The 25,597-nt window shown below is 39.9% G+C and overlaps 1 protein-coding gene across 3 annotated transcripts in view; it reads right to left on the bottom strand.

Annotated features, from left to right (window-relative positions):
* Positions 1 to 25,597, bottom strand: part of COL4A6 (collagen type IV alpha 6 chain) — a 267,855-nt gene that overhangs the window by 23,437 nt on the left and 218,821 nt on the right. For 2 of the 3 annotated variants that reach the window (XM_056538783.1, XM_056538785.1), the window contains 13 exons: positions 25,495 to 25,548; positions 23,708 to 23,779; positions 22,070 to 22,177; positions 21,551 to 21,772; positions 19,260 to 19,421; positions 12,701 to 12,871; positions 12,428 to 12,571; positions 9,616 to 9,732; positions 8,827 to 9,008; positions 6,800 to 6,863; positions 6,344 to 6,418; positions 5,869 to 5,976; positions 3,555 to 3,662 (listed from right to left, as the gene is read on the bottom strand). In XM_056538783.1, the coding sequence (XP_056394758.1) occupies positions 3,555 to 3,662; positions 5,869 to 5,976; positions 6,344 to 6,418; positions 6,800 to 6,863; positions 8,827 to 9,008; positions 9,616 to 9,732; positions 12,428 to 12,571; positions 12,701 to 12,871; positions 19,260 to 19,421; positions 21,551 to 21,772; positions 22,070 to 22,177; positions 23,708 to 23,779; positions 25,495 to 25,548 (1,587 nt within the window). The remainder of the gene's footprint in view (positions 1 to 3,554; positions 3,663 to 5,868; positions 5,977 to 6,343; positions 6,419 to 6,799; positions 6,864 to 8,826; positions 9,009 to 9,615; positions 9,733 to 12,427; positions 12,572 to 12,700; positions 12,872 to 19,259; positions 19,422 to 21,550; positions 21,773 to 22,069; positions 22,178 to 23,707; positions 23,780 to 25,494; positions 25,549 to 25,597) is intronic. The other variant, XM_056538784.1, reaches the window with a different exon arrangement.

Genomic DNA, 25,597 nt, shown 5'->3' with positions numbered 1-25,597 from the left:
TACAGCACAGAGCGAGTTCGCTCTGTGCGTAATGATGGGTGATACGGGGGACGGAGCAGCGTGACGTCATGGCTCTGCCCCACGTTACATCACGGCCCGTCCCCTTAATGCAAGTCTATGGGAGGGGGCGTGACGACCACCACGCCCCCTCCCATAGACTTGTATTGAAAGGGGCAGGCCGTGACGTCACGAGGGGCAGAGCCGTGACATAGCAATGCTCCGGCCCCTGTACTGCCCGTAATTACATGCAGAGCGAACTCGCTCTGTGCTGTAATGAGAGCGTGGTGCCGCAGCGGCAATCCCGGGGGTCCCCAGCAGCGTGACTGCGGCGATCTGACATCTTATCCCCTATCCTTTGGATAGGGGATAAGATGTCTAGGGGCGGAATACCCCTTTAAGGATTCTTCCGGGGCCTTAAGTGGTGAAACGTTGGGTGACGGAGGTCTGGCACACATTGTTACTTGGTCCACTTGGTAATTATACTTGTACATTTGCATTTGTTTTTGGGTGGTCGCTTTTTCATGTGGCATTATACCATTAATCACCAGGACACCTTATGGTTCAATAGTACTTTTTATCTGGGAGTTTTCTATTCGTGATTTTCTTTCCCCCACTACTATATCTTATATTTTGGGCAATTTCTATGGTGTTCCCCCAACTTTATGCTTTAAGCCTCTTGTACTATAGCAACTCATACCTACCAGACGCTCCCTCTTCTTTTGCCTCTGTGGCTGTGGAGCTGTATTCCGGCTCATATATAGCTGTATTTTTTAAGTGATTTTAAATGTATGTTTTCTTTGCATTGATGTTAATAAAAAATGTGGGCACTTTTTTTGAAAAATTGATCAGTATATCCTTGGTTTTTCATGTTTGCATTCTGATATTTGCGTAGGTTCATATACACACTTTAGGGGACCCTAGTGTATTAGGGTTACATGAATGTCTGACCATGTATGGGCTGGGGCTGCCAGAACAGGAGCCACTCTTTAGGAGCATCACTCTGAGCTAGGGGGCAAAATCCCTTCAATGAAGGACCATATGCTCCAATAGGGTATATGGACAAGGGTTTTCATTATAACAACTCCATTAACTTAGTCTATGTTCTTTGTAGAGGTCATTGTACATGGTTTCACTATCGGTAGTAATCTAGTTATCTGCAATAGACTTAAAGATTGATGTCATAGTATTTAACAGTTAATAGGGGGTATTTATCAAAAGTGAAGGTGGAGAACTTCTTTTTACTCCATTAATTCACATGGTGGGAACTGTGTACCTGCACCAAATTTATTACATGGCATCCGGGTGGTCTCCGATGCCTTCTGTTACCCCACTGCTCTCGATTGATAGATCTTTTCTTATCCCCAAACAGAGAGAGATCTCTCAATCAAATCTGAAGAGGTGGTGAAAAGCTTCCAGGGACCACCCTAATTCCTCAGGAAGGATTAAGGCAGCATGAAAATGATGACAGGTTTCTTTTAAAGGGAATTTTCATGAAAAAATTACCTAGAATTTAAATCATGTTTTTAAGTTAACAATATACTTAAATCATTATTGGTGAAGTTTATTCTAATTTTGCTTTTTAATCTATATTTTACAATAATCATAAAAACGTGCAGTTTCCATTCTGGCCACTAAGGCTAAAATTTAAAAAGGGTGATCCGGGGAAGTTAAGAAAAATAAAAATGCCCCAAAGCCACCACGATACCTCTTCTGTGTCCCCTGTAGTTATCCATGTGATTTTGCCAGCTCCTGTGGCCCCTATTGTCTCCTAAATATTTATTTTCCTTGCCTGCAGCCCAGACTACAACTCCCAGAAGTCAGTGCAGCTCTGTGTAATGGCTGCCAGGCAATTGCTTTAACTAGCTGTGTGCATGCTGTCAGTGATTAGATCTACAGCAGGAAAAGAACAGCGTTATATGCTGAGTTGTGACTGAGTGAGGGGTTTACACAAAGACAAGCGGGATTTAAATATGATGTTTTTCTCTCACTCCCTGCACTGACAGCTGAAAGAGGGAAACTGCTCTATATAACTAATGTATGATATTTAAACAATTATTATATAGGTTGGTGAGAGGCATAGGATAGGCTATAGGTTTAGTTCCCCAGAGTACCCCTTTAAGTTGAGACTTTCTGCTTGGTACAGATCATTTCAAAGTAATGTATTTATTCTCAGAACAAGGATTACAGTAAAAGATTACACCGGTGTATAGATAACACAGGATCCACCAACATTCACAGCTGAGCTCAGTCCTCTTTCTCCTTAGAAAGGCCTCTGAAAAGGTCACAGAGAATGCTCATGGGCATCTTTAATTTATATGAATGGGACAGGTCCTGTCTATTGTCTATGTCCATGAGTCCTGCCATAAAGCATATCTCTAAATGCTGTTTAAAACAGCTCAGGCCAGATGGCAGCCTCCATAATAATGCAAAAAAAGTAAATAACAAAAATCATAAATCAGAAACTGATTAGAAAAAAGAACATGTTTCAGTATCTGTCTCTAATCAGGAAAAAAAAATCTAGGTGATACATTCCCATAAAGTAAGATGGTGGCCATATACATAGGTCAGTTGGCTGGGTGATTAAATCGCCATTTCTAGTAGCAAATTGTGAACTTTACAAGAATGGTGAGATACATAAAAGTTGTGCCTCCACTGAGGAGGAATAAATGCTTTCCTTACAAGCAGATGTGCTGCACAGTATACCTATCTGCCTCACCCAATTCTGAATTATGGCCCCCACCATTATTAATATACAGTCACCTCTGCAAGAAGGCAGAGAGACATTCACTAGGTGTTGGGTCTACCTGGGTCCTTATAGATGTATTACTACATACATCCGAGGGTTTGTTCAACTTCAGAAACACAGAGACAAATAGGGAGATTTATCAGACTTTTTTCTTTGCTGTGTTTTTGGCTTATGTGTGCCAAACAGCGCACTACTTTAACAAATGAAAAGTCACCTCAGAATTTGCTGTAGGATGTAATTTTTGTAAGGCAAGACAGAGGTGGTATAAAATAGCAGATTTAAAAAAAAATTCTTTTTACGTTTGCGCAATATTTGTGTGCCTTTAAAGAAAAAACAAAACATTAAAAAAACAGTTAATAAATTTCATCCACTGCATAGTCAAGAATGAAGCACTGTATTTCACAGTCACTTCTGCCAAAGTTGTCTATTTTGAAATTTCATAAAATTTTTGCGCAAAAACGAACTGTGCCAAATTTCAGCCAATAAAACGTCAGGAAGGCAGTTAATAAATCTCCCACAGTGTGTGCAACTGTGTAAGTTTATAGCGCCCCCATAAAAGGCACCAATAGTGCCCCAATAATACTAGAAATATCCTTTTATAAATCTCCCTCATAAACAGCCAGGTTCCTATATTTATATTTTGGTGCCAACTAACAATAATATGGCAGTAGTATGAGAAACCTACAGGCACACAGCAAAACATTTTCATTGTAATAAAAAAAAAGTTAGTGTTCAGAGTACCTCTGCTATAGAATTTAGTTATTATCCGGTATGTTTACTCAATGAACAACGCAGTAAGTTATTTTACCTTTAAGACCTGGCGCTCCTACGGGTCCGGGGAATCCTGGGGATCCTGGTAAACCTGGGGTTCCCACAAGTCCAGGGTTTCCTCTAAATCCCTGCAGGCCTGGAGCACCTGAGAAACAGCATTGCAATTGATGAGTGCTGAATATAGAGTACATATAGCTCATATTATTCCCAGCTTATATGAGCAAATGTACCACAATCCCTCCTATCGTTAACCTGGTATTGTTTTCTTTACTATAGTTATTGCTGACTATCATACCATCAGTATGGTTTCCTGTTGTTTCCTGAGCACAAACCTTAGTATTTCCATTTGAGATTGCCTATTCATCTATTTCATTAGGACTTTTTTTTGTTAAGTCAAAACTAGTGTGGAGTGGGTCCTAAACACAGAAAATGTATCAAAGTTTTTCGAAAGCTGGCTTTAAAAACAGTAAAAAAAAAAAACAGATGAAAAATACAGATCAAATACAAAAGTGTAAATAATGTCTAAGGCCACCTTAGGCTGGGTTCACACCCCGATTTTCCTCTACAGTTTCCGAATACGGTTTTATGTACAACACTGGATTACCCAAAAACGGATCCAACCGTATATATATAACCGGATGCTCCAAAAGTCAACCATATACGCTTTCAATCCGCAGACGTTTTGAATTTTATAGTACGGTTACATACAGTTTTCTTCAATAAAACTAAATTTTTTATTTTATTTTTCAAAATTGTAATAAAGTTACAGTTGTTCTGTTGACATTCCAACAGAAGTGGGAGGGATTTGCCATGTGGCTTTGCTTGATGACTTGATGACATGACTTCACTTGATGACTCTGCAGAAAAATGAGCTCTCAGGGCTTGAGGGAGAAGGGAGGGGCGTTTCATAGCATGTTCCAAAAGGTAGTTGCGGCTCGATCTGCGCATGTGCAAAAGTCAAAACCGGATTCAGAAAATCGTACTGAATCGTACACATGTATGGTTCTCATAGACTGCTATGTTAAAAAAAAAACTGTATCCGGTTAGAATACGGTTTTGGACCCGGACATAAAACCATGGTAGACCATGGTTTTGAGTACCGGAAAAAAATGAATGTAACCGGATGTAACCGTATACATAATGCGGTATACGGTTTTTAATGTTAAGTCAATGGACACGGTTTTCAGTACAGTTGAATACGGTTTTGAAAACAAAACCGTATTCCGAAACCGAAGAGCAAAATCGTGGTGTGAACACACCCTTACAATGTTTTGGTTATTATTTTATGTCTTTAATTGTAAGTTGAATCCAGTAGTGGAACCTTCTCAGGATAAATCTACAATAGTAAGATTTGTCTTTCCTTCATGTTCTAGGTCCAGTATTAGTTTCTGGCTTACAAGGCTTATACAAAAAAACTGATTCAAGTCCTGCCATGTGTAGTGTCCTTACTGTAAGCTTACTCATGGCATTTCTGTATAGATTTCTGCATCTGAATATACATCTAAACTGGGCTATTTTTGATGCAGAGGCATGTGAACAGGAAAGTCTGGTTGGTTGCTATGGCAACTGTTCCACATTTCCTCTGCACAGGTTTTGATAAATCTCTTCCTTAGTGAGCACTTAGACCTATCAGCCACAACTAATGGGAGATAACTGATAAGGGCAGAGCTTTCCAAACTTTTCTTGTTGGTGTCATGCTTTTTAGAAATGCATAGTTTGGTGACACACTTCTTACTGCACCGGAAATTGCAAGTATCACATTGTGCATCCTACGACGCACGACATGATGACAGTATCAGCCTTATAAATGTGGCTGCAACCCCCCCCCCCCCCCCTGTGCCATTTCATCACCTTCCTCTGCCATGTCATTCCTCATTCCTCTCCATCATTACTCCCTGTGCCATTCCCCTACCTTTCATCACCCCTGTGCAATTCCCTCCCCCCATCATCCTGTGTCATCCCTCTCCCATCACCCCTGTGCTATTTCATCAACCGCATTAATCACCCCCTTTTCCATTTCACTCCCCCTTTCCCCGTCCTGGATCACCCCCTAAGCCATTTCATTTACCTCCCCCCCTCCCCGTGCCATTTCATTCCCACCTGGCCTGTGTCTTTCAGTGCGGCTCCAGCAGGCCCAGGTGCAGGACACCCCAGTAGACTACCGACTACTAATGTGTGGCGGCACCCAGTTTGGAAAACTCTGAATTAGGGATTTGTAGAAATATAGAAGATTGATGACAGAAAATCACTGCAAGGTCCATCTAGTCTGCACTTAGTATTAGTCTTGGTGCTTCTAGTAAAATCTAAATGTAATACACATGAATACAATAGTCATAAATTCTTTTCAGTACCTGGTTGTCCAGGGCGTCCAGCATCTCCTCCTACACCTTTCAGTCCAGGGCTTCCTGGAGTTCCAATGAGTCCAACATCTCCTGGAAATCCATTAAATCCTCTTGAACCTGCAAATTAAAAGATAAATCAGTGTCAGATACGTCCTATCCATGTAACATCAGGTCTAACCAGGTGAAACCAGTCTTGGATTGTCACATGCATAATCTATGCAATATCAGTGCAGTGCTCCCAATAACATATTAATACATACAATTTTGTACACTCAGTACACACATCAGTACACGAACTGTATTTCTAAACTTTAATATAGCCTATACCTCAGGAGTATTGTGAGATGAGGAAGAAAGATTTTATATAGAATAATTCTGTATGTAAACTGGGAAAAAGCATGGACAGTGGTGCCAGTGTCAGGGGTGGAAGGCCTACAATGGAGTTTTGAAACCTGTTTCATGATAAGTGACCCTAAAACATTACCTGGATTTCCTGGTGAACCTCGTTCTCCTTTGGGCCCTGGAGCTCCAGGCTGTCCCAGCGATTCTCCACGGTCACCTTTAATGAGACAAGGAGAATTAATATTGTTAGTTTAAGCTGTTTTCTATAAGAAGTCCCTAACACTAAAGCCCTCATATGAGACAGTGTGCACATGTGATAGATCCACATAAGCTTGACATTCACTGATCAACAGCGTATTCCAGCACAACTGAGGTAAAAGGCAAAAGTCTGGCCACATATATTACTGTCTAATTATAGATAGCATTGGGCAGGTAAGAGATAAGAAGCAAGAAATAAAGTCAGATGAAGAGTCAGGCAATATAGTGTAAGGAGTAGGACTTTTAGACCTGCACAGTAGCATTTGGTTCTGTGCCATGAAGTTCACTTTATCTGGCTAATACAGTGGTTTATAAGTAAGCATTTATATGGCATGAGCACCTTTTATCCCAGCACGACCAGATGAGCCAGGAAAACCTGGGCTTCCAGGTAAACCTTCCGCACCCTATAAAAGACAATAAATATGAGTTTCTCCACAAATAAAAAGGTAATCATTTTGATCACGCAAACAAAAATGTAAAGTAAAGTTGGCACTTAGGTACTGCAATAGGTTCATTTAAATAAATATAATAAAAGTGACAGCCCTGTGATGCTAGTGGTAGACATATACGATTGAAGCTCTAAATCCACTGACTGAAGCGGCAGCTCACAGCCCTTCTGTCCTGCTCAACCCCTAAATACAGCGCCTGGTAATAACAACACTATGGCCGACATTTATCATTGTCTTTAGACTGTTTTTTGTGTCTAGAAAAGGCACAAAAAAATGCGCAAGCGGAGTTTATTTGCGCCTTTTCTTTACCTTTTGGTTTACACATTTCTGCTGATTTTGAGTTGCAATCTGGTGTATGTGAAGAGTAAAATTTCAAAAAAAAGTGTATTTGCACAAAATACACTTTTTAAATGGTCACAGAGCATTTAATACATTTGGTGCTCCTACACATAACCAGCACACAAAAAAAAGGGTGTAGAAAAATGCTTCACTTACACCTACAATGATAAATGCTTCACTAACACCTACAATGATAAATGCTTCACTAACACCTACAATGATAAATGCTTCACTTACACCTACAATGATAAATGCTTCACTAACACCTACAATGATAAATGCCAGCCTATATGTTAACATGATGTCTATATTACTGCTTTTAGAAATAATTTCCACATTATATAATCATTTCTAAGTTCATGATGGGGCTGTTTCCCTGACTGGTGGCTATGTAAAGCATTTGCTAATTTTAACTGCCCATTGGCTCCCACACAGTATATATTTTTTCCTGTATGCCGCAGGCTGTGCTTCCTTATATATGACAAAAAAGGTATGCCAAAGCGAACCAGCCCATTGGATGCCAAAGGAACACTCTTTTGGCATCTATCAGTTAAATAAGACTCTATGGATACATGGGTATACTCAGTGTAAACCTCTTTGTTTCTGGGACTGGAGACGTAAAGTCAAGCCACGTCCCCTCGTGATGTCACGTTACACCCCTTCCATTCATGTCTATGGGAGGGGGCGTGACGGCCATCATGCCCCCTCCCATAGACATGAATGGAGGGAGTGTGGCGTGACATAACATCTCCAGTCCCAAAAACAAAGAGGTTTCTGAGACTGGAGACGCAGCCCCGCATAGAATGTGAGTGCTGCACGGAGATTGGGGGGGGGGGGGGGGGGGGGGTGCCAGCGATGGGCCCCCGGTGATCAGACATCCTATAAGATGTATTTGGTCGGAATACCCCTTTAATGTAAACAGACCCTTAGAGTCTTATTTCCATCAGATTGTGTGTGTCAAAAGCTGCTATCAAAAATACTTAAAGAAAAAAGCTGCTGGCAAATGTATGTAATCTAAGAGTAGAAATAGACATAGAATGGTGCAATAGCCTATAAATATAGACTATTATATAAGGCAAAATAATTGAGGACTGCAATTGTTGTTCAATTCAAGCAGCTTTATTTCTGAATCCATTAAAATTGTATAGTATCCAAACAAAACACCATAGATCAGGAACAGGGTAACTCCAACAGGCTTCAAACATCCATGATCATAAATGGTGCATTTGAAAAACATTAGTTTTACCACGTTCCTGCTGATCTATGTTTTATTTTTTATGTAATATGTCATGTACTATGTAATACATTTTTAATGGATGAAGAAATAAAGCTGCTCAAATTTTATGTCACTTGTAGACCTCAAACATTTACTTTGCTGAAGTTCCGTTCCTTGCCAGAGAACATTGGCCTCGCTGGAGTTGGCAAATCAAAGGTGAGCTGGATATGTTTGTATGCACCACTATTATATTTTACCAAATTTAATATGCACTCATAAAACTAAGCATGGCAGTAAATACATCCTATGAACATTTATTGCCCTGCTAGCTGTTCCCATTGCAAATTTACAAAGAAGACTTACACTTGGTCCTGGCATGCCTGGGAACCCTATGATTCCTGGTGATCCCCTTGGTCCAGGGAGACCTGGTCTTCCACTTGCTCCAGGGAAACCAGGATCTCCAGGTCTGCCTTTATCTAGTCCAGGGGAGCCTGGCAAGCCAGGGAGTCCAGATGACCCAGGAAGTCCAGGGTATCCTTTATCACCTAAAATGAATTATAATATTAACATTACACTAACAGATTCCATTTTACAGGCAGGGTTTTCATGCTGTGTCTGCCACAAGAGGAAAAAACAGTTCCTACATGAAGTGGCCAATGTCAACAGGAATTTGCCAATAATATCCGGTTTACTATCAAAATCGTGTAGCCATTGGCCACCACATGTAGGTGTGTTTCCATTCACATGTAGCAGCTGCGGCATGAGATTAAACCCAGGTCACAGGTGTAGGTTACAGGTGTAGGTTTCAGTAGAATTTGCAATCTAAGGACATGCATACACAACCAAACCATTATATTCTATAAAATTAACATTAATACTGTATTACTACATTCTGTCAATTCTTATGGTGTTACATATATGAGGTTCAATTTTTCAAAGGGACTATCTTCAGAACAGAGAAAAAAATTTCTGCAGACCAGAAGTACAATGTACATTTCTGTGACAAGTCTGGTATTTTGGGGTTGAAATGTTGAAAATAGTCGATAATTGTTCTGTATAATTCTGATGATGATATCTGGCATTGTACAATAAAATATTTTATACTAACAATACAGGAATTAAGTGTTATAAGAATACAGAAATAAGTGTTACCTCTTGGGCCAGGGAACCCTGGTCGCCCTCCTGCTCCTGGGGAACCACGATCTCCTTTCAGTACAGCTAGGTTTACAGGTATTGAAGGGCCTGGTGGGCCTATATCCCCTCTACTGCCTGGAAAATACAATTTATAAGTTTAAACATACTCCTTGATGGGGATTTATTTTTGAAAAACCTATACCTTTTTCTCGGGTTGTGTGACACACTTTTGGCACATTTCCTGTGGGCCAAAATTGTGTCATATGCGCCAGAAAACCAAAATAAAATCCACAGACTACAATTTGAGTTGGGGTTTGAGAAAAGGGGACGTGTCCTTGGTAAGGTTTACAAAAGCATCAGATTTATCAGTTTAACCCCACATTTTTTATTTATGCCATTCATGAACATGTTCATGTGTACATTGTCATCTGTGTGGACTGGCTATGTTTGTGCGGTCCTAGGGCCAGTCGTCCTCGATAATAATTTAGTTTTTCTCTGTGTGAAAATCTCTTCCTACTTTTTTCTCATTACCACAAGGTGAATTTTAAGATGGATTCACCTCAGCCCCCATAGTTGTCTCTGTTCCTATAGCTGTAATTGTAGATGGGGCCAAATCTTAGTTGCTTGAGACACTAGCACCCCTAGGTTCATCCTCAGTGAAAAATGGTTCTATAGGAAATAATATGGTCTTTGGAGTCTTCCTGGAGTCTCCAAACAGAGTGACATGAGCCTCCATTGTTCCTCTATCCCAGAGTTTAAGTTGTGATTTGGGTGCTATGTGCCACAATTTGAGATGCGCACAAATTTTGGCTAATGTGGGACACAATAATAAATGTGAAGGCTGTTTTTACAATGAGAAATGCAAATCCTACACTATGGATAGATTTTCCCCCTTATGTTTGGATAAATATTGTATACTTTACAAAAATTATTGGTGAAGTAAAAAATTACTTAATTTTGTTGTACTAGTCATAAGGACCAAGTTTATAGTATATCCTGCATATTAGTACAGATAAAGCATCTGTATTGGGGGTTCCATTTGGAGTCTCCACTGCAAATTCTGCATAATGGAGGCCGGGAGCCTTCTCACCAATCTTCTCTGGCTCCTCCATATTCCCTGTCCCACCCTCCCCCTGCTGAGTATGCTAATGTCTGCTGGGATGGCAGCGATGCCTGCCTCTGCTCAGAGAGCAGAGCGCTCCCCCTTCTCCCCAGACAGACATTTGAATATTCATGAAGAGACGAGTAGGACAGGGCAAATGGAGGAGGCAAGGGAGGTCGGCGAGTCGGCTCCCACCTCCATTCCGCAGAGCTGCGCAATGCAGCTAGAAGATTAACCTGTCATAACGCTATCATTACTGCACTGACTAAAGTAAGAATTTTTTTTAAAGTTGTTCACCCGCTCTATGACTTAGTATAATGGGTTTAGTGAACAGCCTGTCAGATTCTCTTTAACAATATGCTGAAAGGGAAACTGACAGCGGGTTCACTTACACTAAACTCCATACAAAGGGTTATAGTGCGGGTGAACCGGATTACAACAAAGCATAACTTACCCGGATATGCAGTCGGGTTCCAGAGATACCTGTTGTATTAGCCTCCATTGCTAATAGCTGGCTTTAAGCAATGGCATTCTGGGTATGCCGGGTCCCTCCTTCATTGCGCAAAACCTGCTATTAGGAATGAAAGCTGATACAATGAGTATCATGGAAATCACACCACGGATCCAAGTTATACCGGTATTTAAATCCAGTTCACCGACACTATAACTCTGTGTATTGGGTTTAGAGCGGGTGAACCCACTGTCAGTTTCCATTTAAAGGAGTTGTCCAACACAAAGATATTCATGACATAACTAGCATATAGCAAAACATTAAATAGATTTGGGTAGCTGGGCTGGTTCCATGTCCCTCTTGAGCATTTAGGACAGCAAATCATGGACAAAAATTGAGGGAGAAATAGAAAAAGTCTGAAAAAATGCTGCTCTCAGCAAACAATCCTTAGCATCAGTCATCCGCAAGATGGCAACCCCACAACACAAATTTTGTGTTCTGAAATTCAGCAAGACTGAATCTGTAATTGTGGTGCAGCATGTTTTTCAGTGGGGCTTTGGCACTATGCCGAAATCTTTTGGCCAATGCCAAAGAACATTCATTGTTGGTATGAATAATTTGAGGAAGCAGGCCATTTATGTAAGGATAAGAGCACAAGGCAATCTCACACTTCAGATAAAAAGTGGTAAGAATTCAAGAGAGTTTTCTACATATCTCAAGCAATTTCACTCCTCTCGCTACCTGAGAAATTGTGATCCCTCATACGACTGTCTAGCATGTGTTAAGGCAACATTTAACCATGAGGCTATACCAGTGGCAACTGGTACAGGCTCTTCGTGCAAGTGACTGGCATTATCGACTAATATGAATATCCTCAAAAACTGAATCCCTGCAGCAGTGACCTTAGTGGAGGCAGACAGTTTGAGAGACGTTTGGAAAAAATTCAAAATTCATCGTTTCAATGTTGTATATACAGTAGTTGAAGGCCACTTAGGGTATCTAGAACATGGTTACTAAAACAATGTATTTGTGAAATATTGCCATTGTGTATACTGCTTCGAATTTGGGTGATCGTTTTGAATATGCTGTAGTAAACAATATAAGTCAAAAATCTAATATATCTAGGGGGGATGTAGTTGAGATACTCAACAGCCTCAATAGTCTCTATTCAATGATACAGAAAAATGTGGTCTGCATTCTGACGACAAATGAGTCAAAATATTTCTTCACCCACATCTATATCAAATTCAAGTACCCTAAAGCTTTTTCTTCATTACCTTGATCTCCCTTTCTCCCATCTAATCCAGGAAGGCCGTCTCTTCCAGGAAATCCATTAAATCCTTTGGGCCCAACACCACCAGGAAGTCCTGGTAGACCGGGCATTCCAGGAAAGCCAATCAAACCTGGAGAGCCTTTATCGCCTTCAAATGAAAAAAACAAGTGTTATGCATGTCTCCACGTATATATATATATATATATATATATATATATATATATATATATATATATTTATATACAGTTATACCTCATTGTAAATTGTAAGTACCAACCTTTAGATCCAGAGAAGCCAGGTACAGCATCACGGCCACTAGGGCCAGGAGGTCCAGCAGGGCCTAACTCTCCTGGACGACCAGCATCTCCATTAGGACCTGGGCGGCCTTTTGACCCAACAGGGCCAGGGGCTCCCCGATCTCCAGGAAAACCCTTTGCTCCTGGAAAACCTGAAATAAGATACAAAATGTAATAATCTGAAAGCGAACAGCAAATGGAGCAGGATAATACCTCTGTTACTTGTAGGGAATGCTTAATGGAGAGAAGCAGATCCTAATCCTTCATTAGTGAAAGGTAGATGAATAGTAACAGAACTTTGTTCTGCTACATACAGCCACCTAGCGGGAGGGACGTTAGCTGCAAAAGCATTAGTGTTCTAACAAAATGTAACCTACTGCACGGATTACTGCCTATAACACTACAACTGACGGCAGTGAAACCCCTTATGATGGTATGTTCGCCATATTGTACATATGCGACTGGATGAGATGATAAATTGTATGATAGTAATACCCAACACCTCCATTAATAGAAGAATGAGTAAAAACCATTCATGAACATTTTAATTAAACCACTGTCAGAAGAGTGGCATGCTAATATTCTGAAGGTGGAATGTTTGGTCTAAGATCTGTGAAACTTCAAGCAGTATTTCACATTCTGGGCAGAGGAGATGATTTCATGTGTATTTAGTTTACATGGTGAATACATCTATCTGTTTGACGATTACAGTCCTGATGAATTGTACTTTCAAACTATAATACATAGATGCACATGACAACGATTTATTCACATATTACTATTACAGAATACACTAAGGGCAAACCACATGGTAAAATGGCCGCTAGCAACTTGTTTCAGCCTTACATTTCAGCACAACTGCATCCATTTATAGTGAAATTACTAACTACATATAATTCTTCCATAAAGCGAGCCAATGGGCTAAATTTGGAGGTGCATTTTCTGAATGACTTCTCATTCCTGATTTTTCTTTGATCTGAGTCCAAAAAAATGTAACAAAAATTAACAATGGATCTGTACCTTGAGCTGTGACCTGGGCTGGCTAAAGCTAGGCTTATACTTTCCAAGTATTGCCAGGTCTACTTTTAGACTTCCCATTGATCATCCTCTGTCATGCGCTAGTATATATATTTATTTGTCAAATCTGGCTTCCTCTTTTTGCACATTTTCTTCATGATCATCATTTTGTTTTTTTGTTTATACAGCTGGCGGGAGAGTTTCAATGACTATTATTTTTTGTCTTTAGTATTGAGGGTATTTCAGAACCCTTTTGGCATATACCAGGGAATTGGGATTGGATTTATATGACATTGGTGTATGATGCATTGAGAAGGATGCCCTTTGTAACTGCTAGTCAGAGATAAAGCATCAAGATAGGACAGGTGGTGTACAACTAGGAAAAGTTGCAGGTACATTTATTTTCTTTTTCTTTCAAACATCTGTCATATTCTCCACCACATGTCTTCACTTGAAGCTTACTCAATACTAAGCTTTGCAGCCATGCACAGTTATAAACATTAAAACAGGAATAATGAAAAATGGACAACTGTAAGGATCTGAGCAACAAAAAATAAGGGCAGAATAGATAAACTGCTGTCTTTTCATTCAACAACATTGTATTTTTTATGCAATTAGGGACGAGTGTAACTAGGGACAAATTTGTAAAAGCCTATTAAAAATGGTAGGTCTAGTGGGTGTTTTCAATATACAATGGTTACTACTTATTTATTGTAGCAAAAAGAGGCAAGGGCACTTAAAGAGTACCTATCACCAAACTAAAATTTTAATATATTGTTCCCTATGTAATAATAAGACACTTTGCTATTTACTTGCTGTTAAAATTCTCAACCTTTATATGTTTTTAATATGAGTGAAAAAACGGCCACTAGGTGTCTCTGTTCTCCCAGCCTGGCAGGAGACCAATCTCAGGAAGTGCGTGTGGGGCATGGCGAGGCACATCTCAGGCTTCAGTGATGACGCGCCTGCTGGGGAATGCCCACTTTCTTCTGCCGGGAGCTCACACAATGGATGAAAGGTATGATAGGTATGATGCAGAACTTTTTAAAGGTCGGAAATTTTTTTAAGGGCAGGAGGGGTGTTAGGAGTAGTTAGGGAATATAATGTGAGTTAGTTTAGTCTGAGGTACTCTTTAAGGCATTGATGCACGTGGGGAGCAAATGCTAGGCCATTTGGCATAATTTCACAGAAGAGCTGCTGTAGCCCAAATTGCTAAAAAAAAATAAGATTGACTCTAATAAGGTGTCAGAACACAGAGAGCATTGCAGTTTACTGTATTTGGGGCTGAGCAGTCGAAGATAGTCACAGTGCCATGGTGACTCTTGCCCACCACAAAAAGTGCCTACAATGAGCATGTCAGCATCAGAACTGGACCATGGAGCAATGCGTAAAGTTGGCCTTGTCTAATGAATTTTCCTTTACTTCTTGGGAATGGGCTAGTGTGTACATGTCTCACCTGGGATGGCACCTGGAGGCACCACCAAGAGATGGCACTAGGAGGCACCATGGAAAAAAGGCAAGCTAGTGGAAGCAGCAAGACATCTGGGCAATTTTCTGCTGGAAACCGTTGAGTCTTCTTATTCATGTGGATGTTAGATTGACAGGTAACCCCTACCTAAACATTTTAACTTTGTTTTGGTCATACATAAACTAAGATCATTTCAGACATGACAGATAATGGCTAGAAATTAAGCCTATAGACTGAGTATCTGACAGAACAGGGCACAACTTTAAAAAAAAAAAAAAAAAAAAAAAAAGGTTATAAAAGTGAAACTAAGCAAATGCAAATAAAAATTAAGAAAACAACTGGGGAAAATGTTTTTGCACCAAAATTACAAAATTAGTAGGAAGAAATGTGTCCATGGCTATCAAAGGTTTTTCTGCTAATAATTTGTGACCTTCAGAGGTCCTGTGGAGTCCATGCCTGGATGGTTTACAGCTTTTTTGGAAGCACAAGGGAGGCCTACACAATATTAGTTTTACAGTTATGTCTGATCAGCGTATTTCTCATAACATAGGGGCAAGCTGTACCACTCATCATCATACTTGTATCACATGCCCAAGTCATGTCTATCTGTATTGCATAGACTGTCAGTAAGGCATCTACTTATCCCCAGAGCCTCCTCCTTTTTCAGAAAAGGGTAGAATTGACCGATTACTCAGGATACCATCTGGTTCATCATTACGTCATACAAAGATATTAAAGGGGTACTCCAATGCCCGTGCGTTCGGAACATATAGTTCCAAACACTGTGTGCGGGCTGCAGGGGTCGTGACGTTACACCCCCTGGTGACATCACGCCATGCCCCCTCAATGCAAGTCTATGGGAGGGGCTTGGCAGCTACCACTCCCCTCACATGGACTTGCATTGAGTAGGTGTGGTGTGGCATGGTAAGGGGCGGGGCTATGATGTCACGATCCCTGCAGCCCACACCCAGCATTCGGGAACAAAATGTTCTAAAAGCTAAGACAGTGGAGTACCCCTTTAATAAATGCAATCATTGAATATTTCTTACTGCAAATAACTTTCTGTAAAAAAATTATGCCAACCTATGCTGAATAACTTGATGATTTCGACCCAAAGTATGAAATACTGCTTTGCTTCATAATAGCTAGTCTTTTGTAGCAGGTTAGATATATAAGGACTATGTTTATTTTTATAAATCAAAAGAAGAGTTTTTGTACCACATGAGCACAATGTTTCTTGTAGAGTGTATAATAAGGGGTGTCACCTATGGTCAATGCCCGCAGCATCAAAAGCTGGGCTGTTAGTCCATCTGCTTTTATGCTATAGAGCACTTTCTCACCTTGGCAGCCTATGTGAAGAAGCCGAAACCATAGAGAATGACATCAAAATATGGAGGAATGGTGAATATGGTGATTGGAATTAAAGCATGATAAGGGAAAAACAGACAAAATGTATGAAAGATAGCACATGGTGAAATGGAAATTGCCAGCTGAGAGATACAACAAACCAAGTGAATCATTTTCTATATGAGATCACCATTTAGAAGGAAGGAAATGGAAGCTAACAAGTAGAGTATAATGTACCCAGAGATGATTCGTGCTTGTATTCAGCCACCCGATAGAGATTTGGTTATTGATCAGAGTTAGGAAATTATTACAAATCAGAAGCAGAAATTTAGACAAGCAGATGAAGAGACACAAGACAGTACCACAGTCCACTATAATGCCCCCAATATTCACTCACGCTCCTGCAGTGTGCTATTGCATCTTTTTGTGTTTTTGCATTTCAGTCACAGCATCAAGCATCTGCCCCATTTATTTCACTTTGCATATACTATTTTTTATTTTTTTTGCACTGTACACATGGGGATTGAACCTGCTTTAATTTTGGTTGTGCATTTCACCTACCTGTCCATGGCTGCTTTCAATTGGCTCATTTCTTCATGTCCTAAGTACTTTTTGGTCGCCTGGACCCAAAAAACATGTTTACTGTAGAGACCCATCTAAAGTCCCTTTACACTAACTGACTGGATCTTTTTTGCGGCCATTTAAATTAATTATATTGGCTGTATATCGCTATGTGTAAACTGATGATGTACAGCCAGCAATTATGAATTTAAAGGGCTGCAAGAACAATCCAGCAATTGATCACACGATTGATCAAGCCTTATGAAGCCTCAGTAAATGAATGACGATCACCTATCATGATAGGTGCTGAATTGTCGGGTCAGCTAAAGGAGCCATATCATGCAGCCCATGGTTGGCGCATGATTGTAATGTGTTACCCTCTCCTCCAAGATGGGGCTGGGGCAGAAGTGGAGTCCCGGGAGAAAGGAAAAGCATTACCTTTCCTCCTCTCACCTCCTGGATAACCCCTTTACGCGAGATCCCCTTGTCAGGGTAGATGGGCTTATATAATTTGATAAAAAGTCTAATAAATACAGAATTGAAAGTATAGTAGTGATTGACTGTAAAATGTTTACATGTTTCCACAGAAGGAGGCACCTGCAATTTCCTTTGGATGTGCTGACTAACCTTGTTATTTATATGCAGAGGGAGAAAAAATGGGGAAACAGGACAGCGCCTCGTGTATTACCCTTAGTACCAAAAGTCCAAGGCTGGACTGTATTAACGTAGACTCTAAAGGGTGGTCGCTCACCAGAAAGGGAAGAAAACAGGCATAACAAACCCCTTAGGGTTACTCAAATGTAGGTGGTGGGTGGTAGCAAGCTGCAAGACCAAGGTCCAAAAGGGAGAGGATGAAGTCTTCTCCCATAAACATGTAGGCAGAAACACAGGAAAAAAGGATGGACCCTATGGAGGCGCTGCTCACGACAAAAGTATACAGCACAAAGGTGTAAAGAGAAAAGTGCCTAGAGGCACTGTATTTATTTGCTTCCAATAACGAGTTTCGGAGGGTATCTCCTCCTTCATCAGATTGGCATGATGAATCAATCTGATGAAGGAGGAGATACCCTCCGAAACACGTTATTGGAAGCAAATAAATACAGTGCCTCTTTCCACTTTTCTCTTTACATCTTTGTGCTGTATACTTTGGTCGTGAGCAGCGCCTCCATAGGGTCCGTCCTTTTTTCCTGTGTTTCTGCCTAACCTTCGTATTTGACAGACTGGATAATGGTATGCTAATAATAAAGAAATAAAATAAAGGCTATGTATGATGATACTAACCATTGATGGACCTAACCTTATTGATTACATCTCCTTCTAGTGGGCCATTCCCCTGTATAATTTTTTGGGCTACTTGACACCTAAGCCTTTCAATACTAGTGTTGAGCGTGAATATAAGAAATGCTAATTTTCACCGCAAATATCGGCACTTCACGATTTCCCAAATATTTAGAATATAGTGATATATATCCGTAATGACGAATAGTCATTTTTTATTTATGTGAATTTATGCAAATATTTGCCCTTCCAGACTGGACACTGATCCCTCCCTTCTTTTAGGTGAAAGATATAATTGCTCATGTGCGTGATGCGAATTTCATTACGAATTTTCGCATGAAAAAAAAAAAGAGTACGAACATAGCGAATATGCAAATTTTGCGAACATAGGACAAATATCTGTCCATATATTCGCGAAATATCGCAAATTCGAATATGGCCCCTGCCGCTCATCCCTATTCAATTCATAGACTACTTTCTACATGCTTTTGATTTTTCATGTTTGTCTCTCTTGTATGTCCCCCCGGTGGTGACTATTATATCTTGGGTTATATTTATGCTACTGTAAGCACAAAAGTAAATAATAACAAATATGTTTAATAAAAAAAAAACATACAATACATCACATTTGAACAAGTCTTTTGACTGACGGGTGCACTTACCAAACGGTTACCTCATTGCACCTGAGATACAGATATAAACTTTATTGTCAAAGAACATTACAGTTGGTACTATAGGAGTTTTAAGGTACCATAGAAATATTTGTCATGAATTTGCAATCTTCAACCCGTTTCTAACAATGTTACTACAAATGAATATTTAATACTTTCTGCAACATATAAAGTATTTTTACAAACTGGTTCACATACCTGGTGACCCCGGAAATCCAGGTTCTCCCGAAGGTCCTTGTAATCCTTTAATACCTGCTCTACCTCCAAATCCAGGGGCTCCTCTGGGACCTTGGCTACCAGGAAATCCTGAATTACCTTTTTCACCTTTAGCACCCATCAGTCCAGGGCGCCCATCTAAACCTAAGAGACAGAAACCCAAAGCAAACTGAGCCAACAGAAATAGTGACTGGAAGTATATACAATCATCTTGGCATAGTTGTTTAACCGGAAACCATGATAAAAATATATGTATGTATGATTTTAAACTGGCCACAGTGGTCAAAGGAAGTGCCGCTCAGACTGAGCCGTAAGCGGAAGCAGGCCTGCCGTGGATCCCCAGAGAAGCACCACTTTCATGCACATCCACAGAAGGCATATGCAGTTGAAAACTATAGAAGAACATAAAGCTGTTGCTTTCCTGCCCCACTACATACTCTTGTAAGCCACAGGCGGTAGTGTAAATTTTAGCAAAGCCCATTCAGTTATCTCTCATTCTCCAGATCTATATGCTAGATATTGAAGGTGCATGCAAGTTTATATGTGTGGTCCTTTTAGATCAATTTATTGTGTTATTAATAAAGTTATACTTTGCCACACAAACTTATTGTTTTTTTTCTTTGGTGTCTTGTAGACAGAAGTTAAAGGGTCGCTCTCATTAAAATTAATTTTTGCTATTGCACTACTTATGGTAAATAAAACATATTTCTAATATACTTTGTTTAAAAAAAAAAGGAAGTTTTCTATGTTTTATTTGTGCTTAAAAAAGCTCAAGAGCACATTTTCTCCCATCTTATACACAGACTTAGGACCGAGGTTCAAACACAGAAAGTGCAGCCTGGAGTGCTGAGGGGGGGGGGGTATCCAGCCTCATCCAATCATAGCTCCTCTCACATTTAACTGCCATATGCTGTTGGTTGGACACCCCCCCCCCCCCCCTGCTCTCCAGGCTGCACTTCCTGTGTTTGGGCTTCGGTCCTAAGTCTGTGTATTAGATGGGGGAAAATGTGCTCTTGAGCTTTTTTTTAAGCACAAATAAAACATAGAAAACATCATTTTTTTTAACCAAAGTAAATTAGAAATCTTTTTTATTTACCAAAAGGAGTGCAATTGCAAAAATAAGTTTTAATGAGTGTGCCCATTTAAGGTAGCCCTATACATTTGCAGCAAAGTAATTACTGATTATTAATTTTGGTATTATGTTTTGCTGCATTATTCTGTGTACTTGTATTATTTAGAAGTATATTATTGTTTTATAGAAATATTTGTAGGTATCTTTATAGACCCACTGGGGCTAGTTCATCTGAGCAGTAGGCTAGGGTTGGTCCAAGACCACAATTTGCCATGGGACCCATAGGAAGCTATGCTTGTTCAACCATTAGATATCTCTTAAGACTAGGTTCAGACTATGGAATCTCCGGGCAGAAAATTTCCGCCCGGAGATTCCGAGTGCAGCCAGCGTTGACTGAATCAGTTGGCGCTGGGACCGCGCGGACACTGCAGTCTCCTATAGACTGCAATGTGTTCCGCATGGATTTCCGCCTGAAGAAAGAGCAACGCCACGTGTGAATTTGTGAACGGAAACCCATTCACTATACAGTACATTTTAGCAAGTAGAATTTTCGCCTGCAATTTCAAAGCCGAATTGCAGGCGGAAATTCCGTAGTCTGAACTTAGGCTAACATGCATGACTAGGTGGACTTTTCTGTCAGGCTGGTACTTGTCGGTATACCTTTAGCTGTATGGAATAGTATAGTATATACAGTGTACATTGTGTTAACATGGGGAAGAATCCGTTGGAGTTTTACTTTTGGAAATCCTCCTAGTGTATACCTCTAATGTATACTACACATTCAGTGTCAACAGAACAGTAATATACTCTGAGACAGTAAATTACGATTTTGTGTTCCCCTCTTGGGGAACACAAAATCAGGTATGCTTAAATTCAACATGACAGATATTTGTTTACTATCAGTTTGCCTTCAGATTTTTTTTTTTATTTGACTGTGCTACAGGGAATTGTAGCTCATGTGTGCTGCAAAGGGTGGGGTGGCTGATGTGTGGGTTGGAGAAAAATGACCTCACACTTGGGACTTGTAGTTGGAGGGAGGGAACTCCAACAGGAAATAGCCATTTCACAAAAAGATCGCAGCAGTGACTGACAGGAAATTATTTAAGTCACCTTATGATGGATAACCCCTTTAATGTGCACGGCTAGCTAGTAATACACAAAAACACATATATATTGGCATTCAAGTACACTTCCCTATTACCTCTTTGTCCATCAAATCCAGGCTCTCCTCTAACTCCTTTGTCTCCTATGACACCGGGTCTTCCAGGTTCGCCAGGAGCACCAGGCTCAGCACCTAAGACTTCACCTCGTAGTCCTTTAAAACCAGGCAAACCAGGGATTCCTGCTTTTCCTGGTAATCCATCAATACCATCCAAGCCAGGAAATCCAACAGGACCTTCATCACCACGGGGTCCAGTAAATCCTGAAAAAACAAAAGAAGCACACCTTAAAGGGACAGTGTCACCATTAAAATGTTGGTTAATCTACTGACATCATGTTTTAGGGCAAGAGGAGCTTAGAAAATTGATAGATAGTTTTGAGGGAAAGGATTTAGTATAACTTGTACATTTTTTACTGAAATCCCTGCAGCATCCATGCTTAGAGTTCCAGTCCATAATATGATGCTAGCAAATCAGATTGAATGTTGAACATGACAGGTTCCCTTTGAGAAAGAAATTACATTACTTATCAATCTAAAAGCTAAATGCAAGCTTCATACCTGGATTTCCTGGAAATCCACCAAGTCCTGGACTACCTGGTTGGCCTTTGTTACCATCAAAGCCTGGAAGACCAGGAATTCCTGAGAATCCTTTTTCACCTTGGGGACCTAAGCAACAAATAAGGCAGAGATAGTTCAGTTCATTAATTATCTTCTTAATTAGCTAATATGAATAAATGCATTGCTATTAGGATTGTGTTTACACAATGCAGTTGTGTTGCAGTTTAATTGCAGTACTGTGACAGTGGTTCATAATTACAGTAAAAACACTGCAGTACTGTGACAGTAGTGCATAATTACAGTAAAAACACTGCAGTACTGTGACAGTAGTGCATAATTACAGTAAAAACACTGCAGTACTGTGACAGTACTGCATAATTACAGTAAAAACACTGCAGTACTGTGACAGTAGTGCATAATTACAGTAAAAACACTGCAGTACTGTGACAGTACTGCATAATTACAGTAAAAACACTGCAGTACTGTGACAGTAGTGCATAATTACAGTAAAAAAAACTGCAGTACGGTGACAGTACTGCATAATTACAGTAAAAACACTGCAGTACTGTGACAGTAGTGCATAATTACAGTAAAAACACTGCAATACTGTGACAGTAGTGCATAATTACAGTAAAAACACAGCAGTACTGTGACAGTAGTGCATAATTACAGTAAAAAAACTGCAGTACGGTGACAGTACTGCATAATTACAGTAAAAACACTGCAGTACTGTGACAGTAGTGCATAATTACAGTAAAAAAAAACTGCAGTACGGTGACAGTACTGCATAATTACAGTAAAAACACTGCAGTACTGTGACAGTACTGCATAATTACAGTAAAAACACTGCAGTACTGTGACAGTAGTGCATAATTACAGTAAAAACACTGCAATAATGTGACAGTAGTGCATAATTACAGTAAAAACACTGCAGTACTGTGACAGTAGTGCATAATTACAGTAAAAACACTGCAGTACGGTGACAGTAGTGCATAATTACAGTAAAAACACAGCAGTACTGTGACAGTAGTGCATAATTACAGTAAAAACACTGCAGTACGGTGACAGTAGTGCATAATTACAGTAAAAACACAGCAGTACTGTGACAGTAGTGCATAATTACAGTAAAAACACTGCAGTACTGTGACAGTACTGCATAATTACAGTAAAAACACTGCAGTACTGTGACAGTAGTGCATAATTACAGTAAAACACTGCAGTACTGTGACAATAGTGCATAATTACAGTAAAAACACTGCAGTACTGTGACAGTAGTGCATAATTACAGTAAAAACACTGCAGTACTGTGACAGTACTGCAATGCAGCTACATTGTGTGACCATAGCCTTTAGTTGATCTGAAGATAGATAGATACTGTACTGGAAAAATACACAGCAGCTGTGGTTGAATATGTGGCTTATATAACGCCAAAAGAAAGATGTCTTTCAACCACAAATTCAACCACAATTTGGAGTGCTGCTGCTGTACTTTCCCAGTGGATATCTTGGGGGCTCTGGGACTTGAGCTTGACCTCAGCATGCATCCTGCAGGAACATTCATATGAGTTGTGCTGCTCAATTTCTGGAATTGATTGATAGATAGACAGATAGATCGATAAAAAAAATGTAAGCAAATTACCTGGAGGTCCGGGGCTGCCTGGACTTCCTGGATCTCCTGGATCTCCAGCAAATATACATGGCAAGGTCAGGCCTGGTAGAATACAGATTAGTTAATTTCTGAAAACTGATATTAAGTTATGTTATCGTGCCACAACCAAACTTAGAAGGTGGATGAAAACAATGGACGTGCACTAGATGATTTATGCAAAAGCTGCTGAAGTTAAGGCTGTGGTTTAAAAAAAACTCATAGATGGTGATGAATTTATACCACAATGACCAGTGAATGAATCCCAAATGATGCATAAGTGCAAATAAGTGCGCACACATAACAGCTCTGCTTCCTAAAATACAATAGCACTGCAGTCTTTTGTTCCAGTACAAATAGTTGTAAATAGAAGAACTATGACTCTGCTCACTAATGTACAACCCATCTTCCTCTAAATACCTTATAACAGCTATGAGGGGGCAGTCCAGGCTACAAAACCAGAATATTCGCTACAACCAATAGATTTTTTATTTTAACTCACAATTATTTTTGTCAAATCTATTTTTTAATTAAAACAAAAAATCTGTTTTCTTAGGCTTAAAGAAAGAAACATTTAGGTTTAGTAGCTGCTTTAGGCTATGTTGTTGTTTTTTTTACAGTGTGTAAACCTACACCCATAGTTATAATACTGTTTTGGATAAAAATCTCAAGTATCCCTTCAATTTAAAGACTATGACTATCTCTGATGTAGAAAAAGTGACTTCTTACATATGTTAGTGGTTACCAAAAGTTGCACTAAATTTTAGGGTGCAACCTCCACTCCTTCATTCACTTCAGACCCCCTGATTTTGCAACATGCTCCCATTTTAAGACTTTTCTCATGTGTGTGTTCTAAGAACACATGCTGAAAGATAGGTCTATGTGTCCGCTATGATGCTGCCTTCACTTGCATGTACTACAGTACTACTAGCTTCCTCCCTCACATTGCTTCACACAGCCAAGAGCAGTTCATCGTGAGATGGGCTGGGATTGGCTGAGACAGCACCCCCCCCCCCTTCGCTCTCAATACTGAACTCTACAGTGTGTCAGCTCTGCACAGTAGCTGCAAAAGAGCACTGAAATATTCAGCACTATATTCCCACGCAATTGCAGCACAACAAATTCTGTCTTTCCTTTTATTATATGTAAATGTGCACGTTATTATGATTCTATCTGAATCTAAACTTTGTTTAAGCCTAAATATCTGGAATGAAAGTCAGCATTTTACAATCGAACCCAAATTATTCATGGAAACTGGTTCGAATGTTGTTAAATCTCATATACATTCTATTTACAGGAGGTATACATGATTGGTTGTTATAATATATTCTTAGTCACTTCAATAGCTATGTTAGTTCCTATTGGACCATTTTTACATACACATGATCTATTTTTAGTTGCTGTGGTGATGTTAAAAAAAGAAAAATACAAAAATTTTTTTTTTGAAATAAATGACTTTTGTATGGGTTAGCAAGATGGTTGAAATGTTGTCACAACTCCATGGCTGGGGCAGTAGTAAGCTGCTATGATATTCTAGTGTACCACACCATTCATCATCACAAACCGTTCAAGCAATGACTGACCAAAGTCAGAATCTGGCTTAGTGTATAAAAAAAGTTACTAATCACTGAGAAGAAACATTCTTAACAGTGTCTACCAAGCTATGGATTGAATGACCAGATGTAACAAGCATGCAAATCTAGAGGTTGTAACCAGCACCAGGAGATCACATGGATCTCACAGCTTTCTTTATCTCCAACCTCTAGAATCTATCCTCTCACCTCCCTCTGTGACTAAGTCTCCATTACCAACATTGTCCCCGCAGCAGCAGTCACCTATACCAGTTAAGCAAAGGAGGACAGGTTAGACATAGGTCAGAAAATC

This window comes from Hyla sarda, chromosome 9 (assembly GCF_029499605.1).
Source record: "Hyla sarda isolate aHylSar1 chromosome 9, aHylSar1.hap1, whole genome shotgun sequence".
NCBI classification, from domain to species: Eukaryota; Metazoa; Chordata; class Amphibia; order Anura; family Hylidae; genus Hyla; species Hyla sarda.
This window is presented reverse-complemented; position numbering and strand designations above follow the sequence as displayed.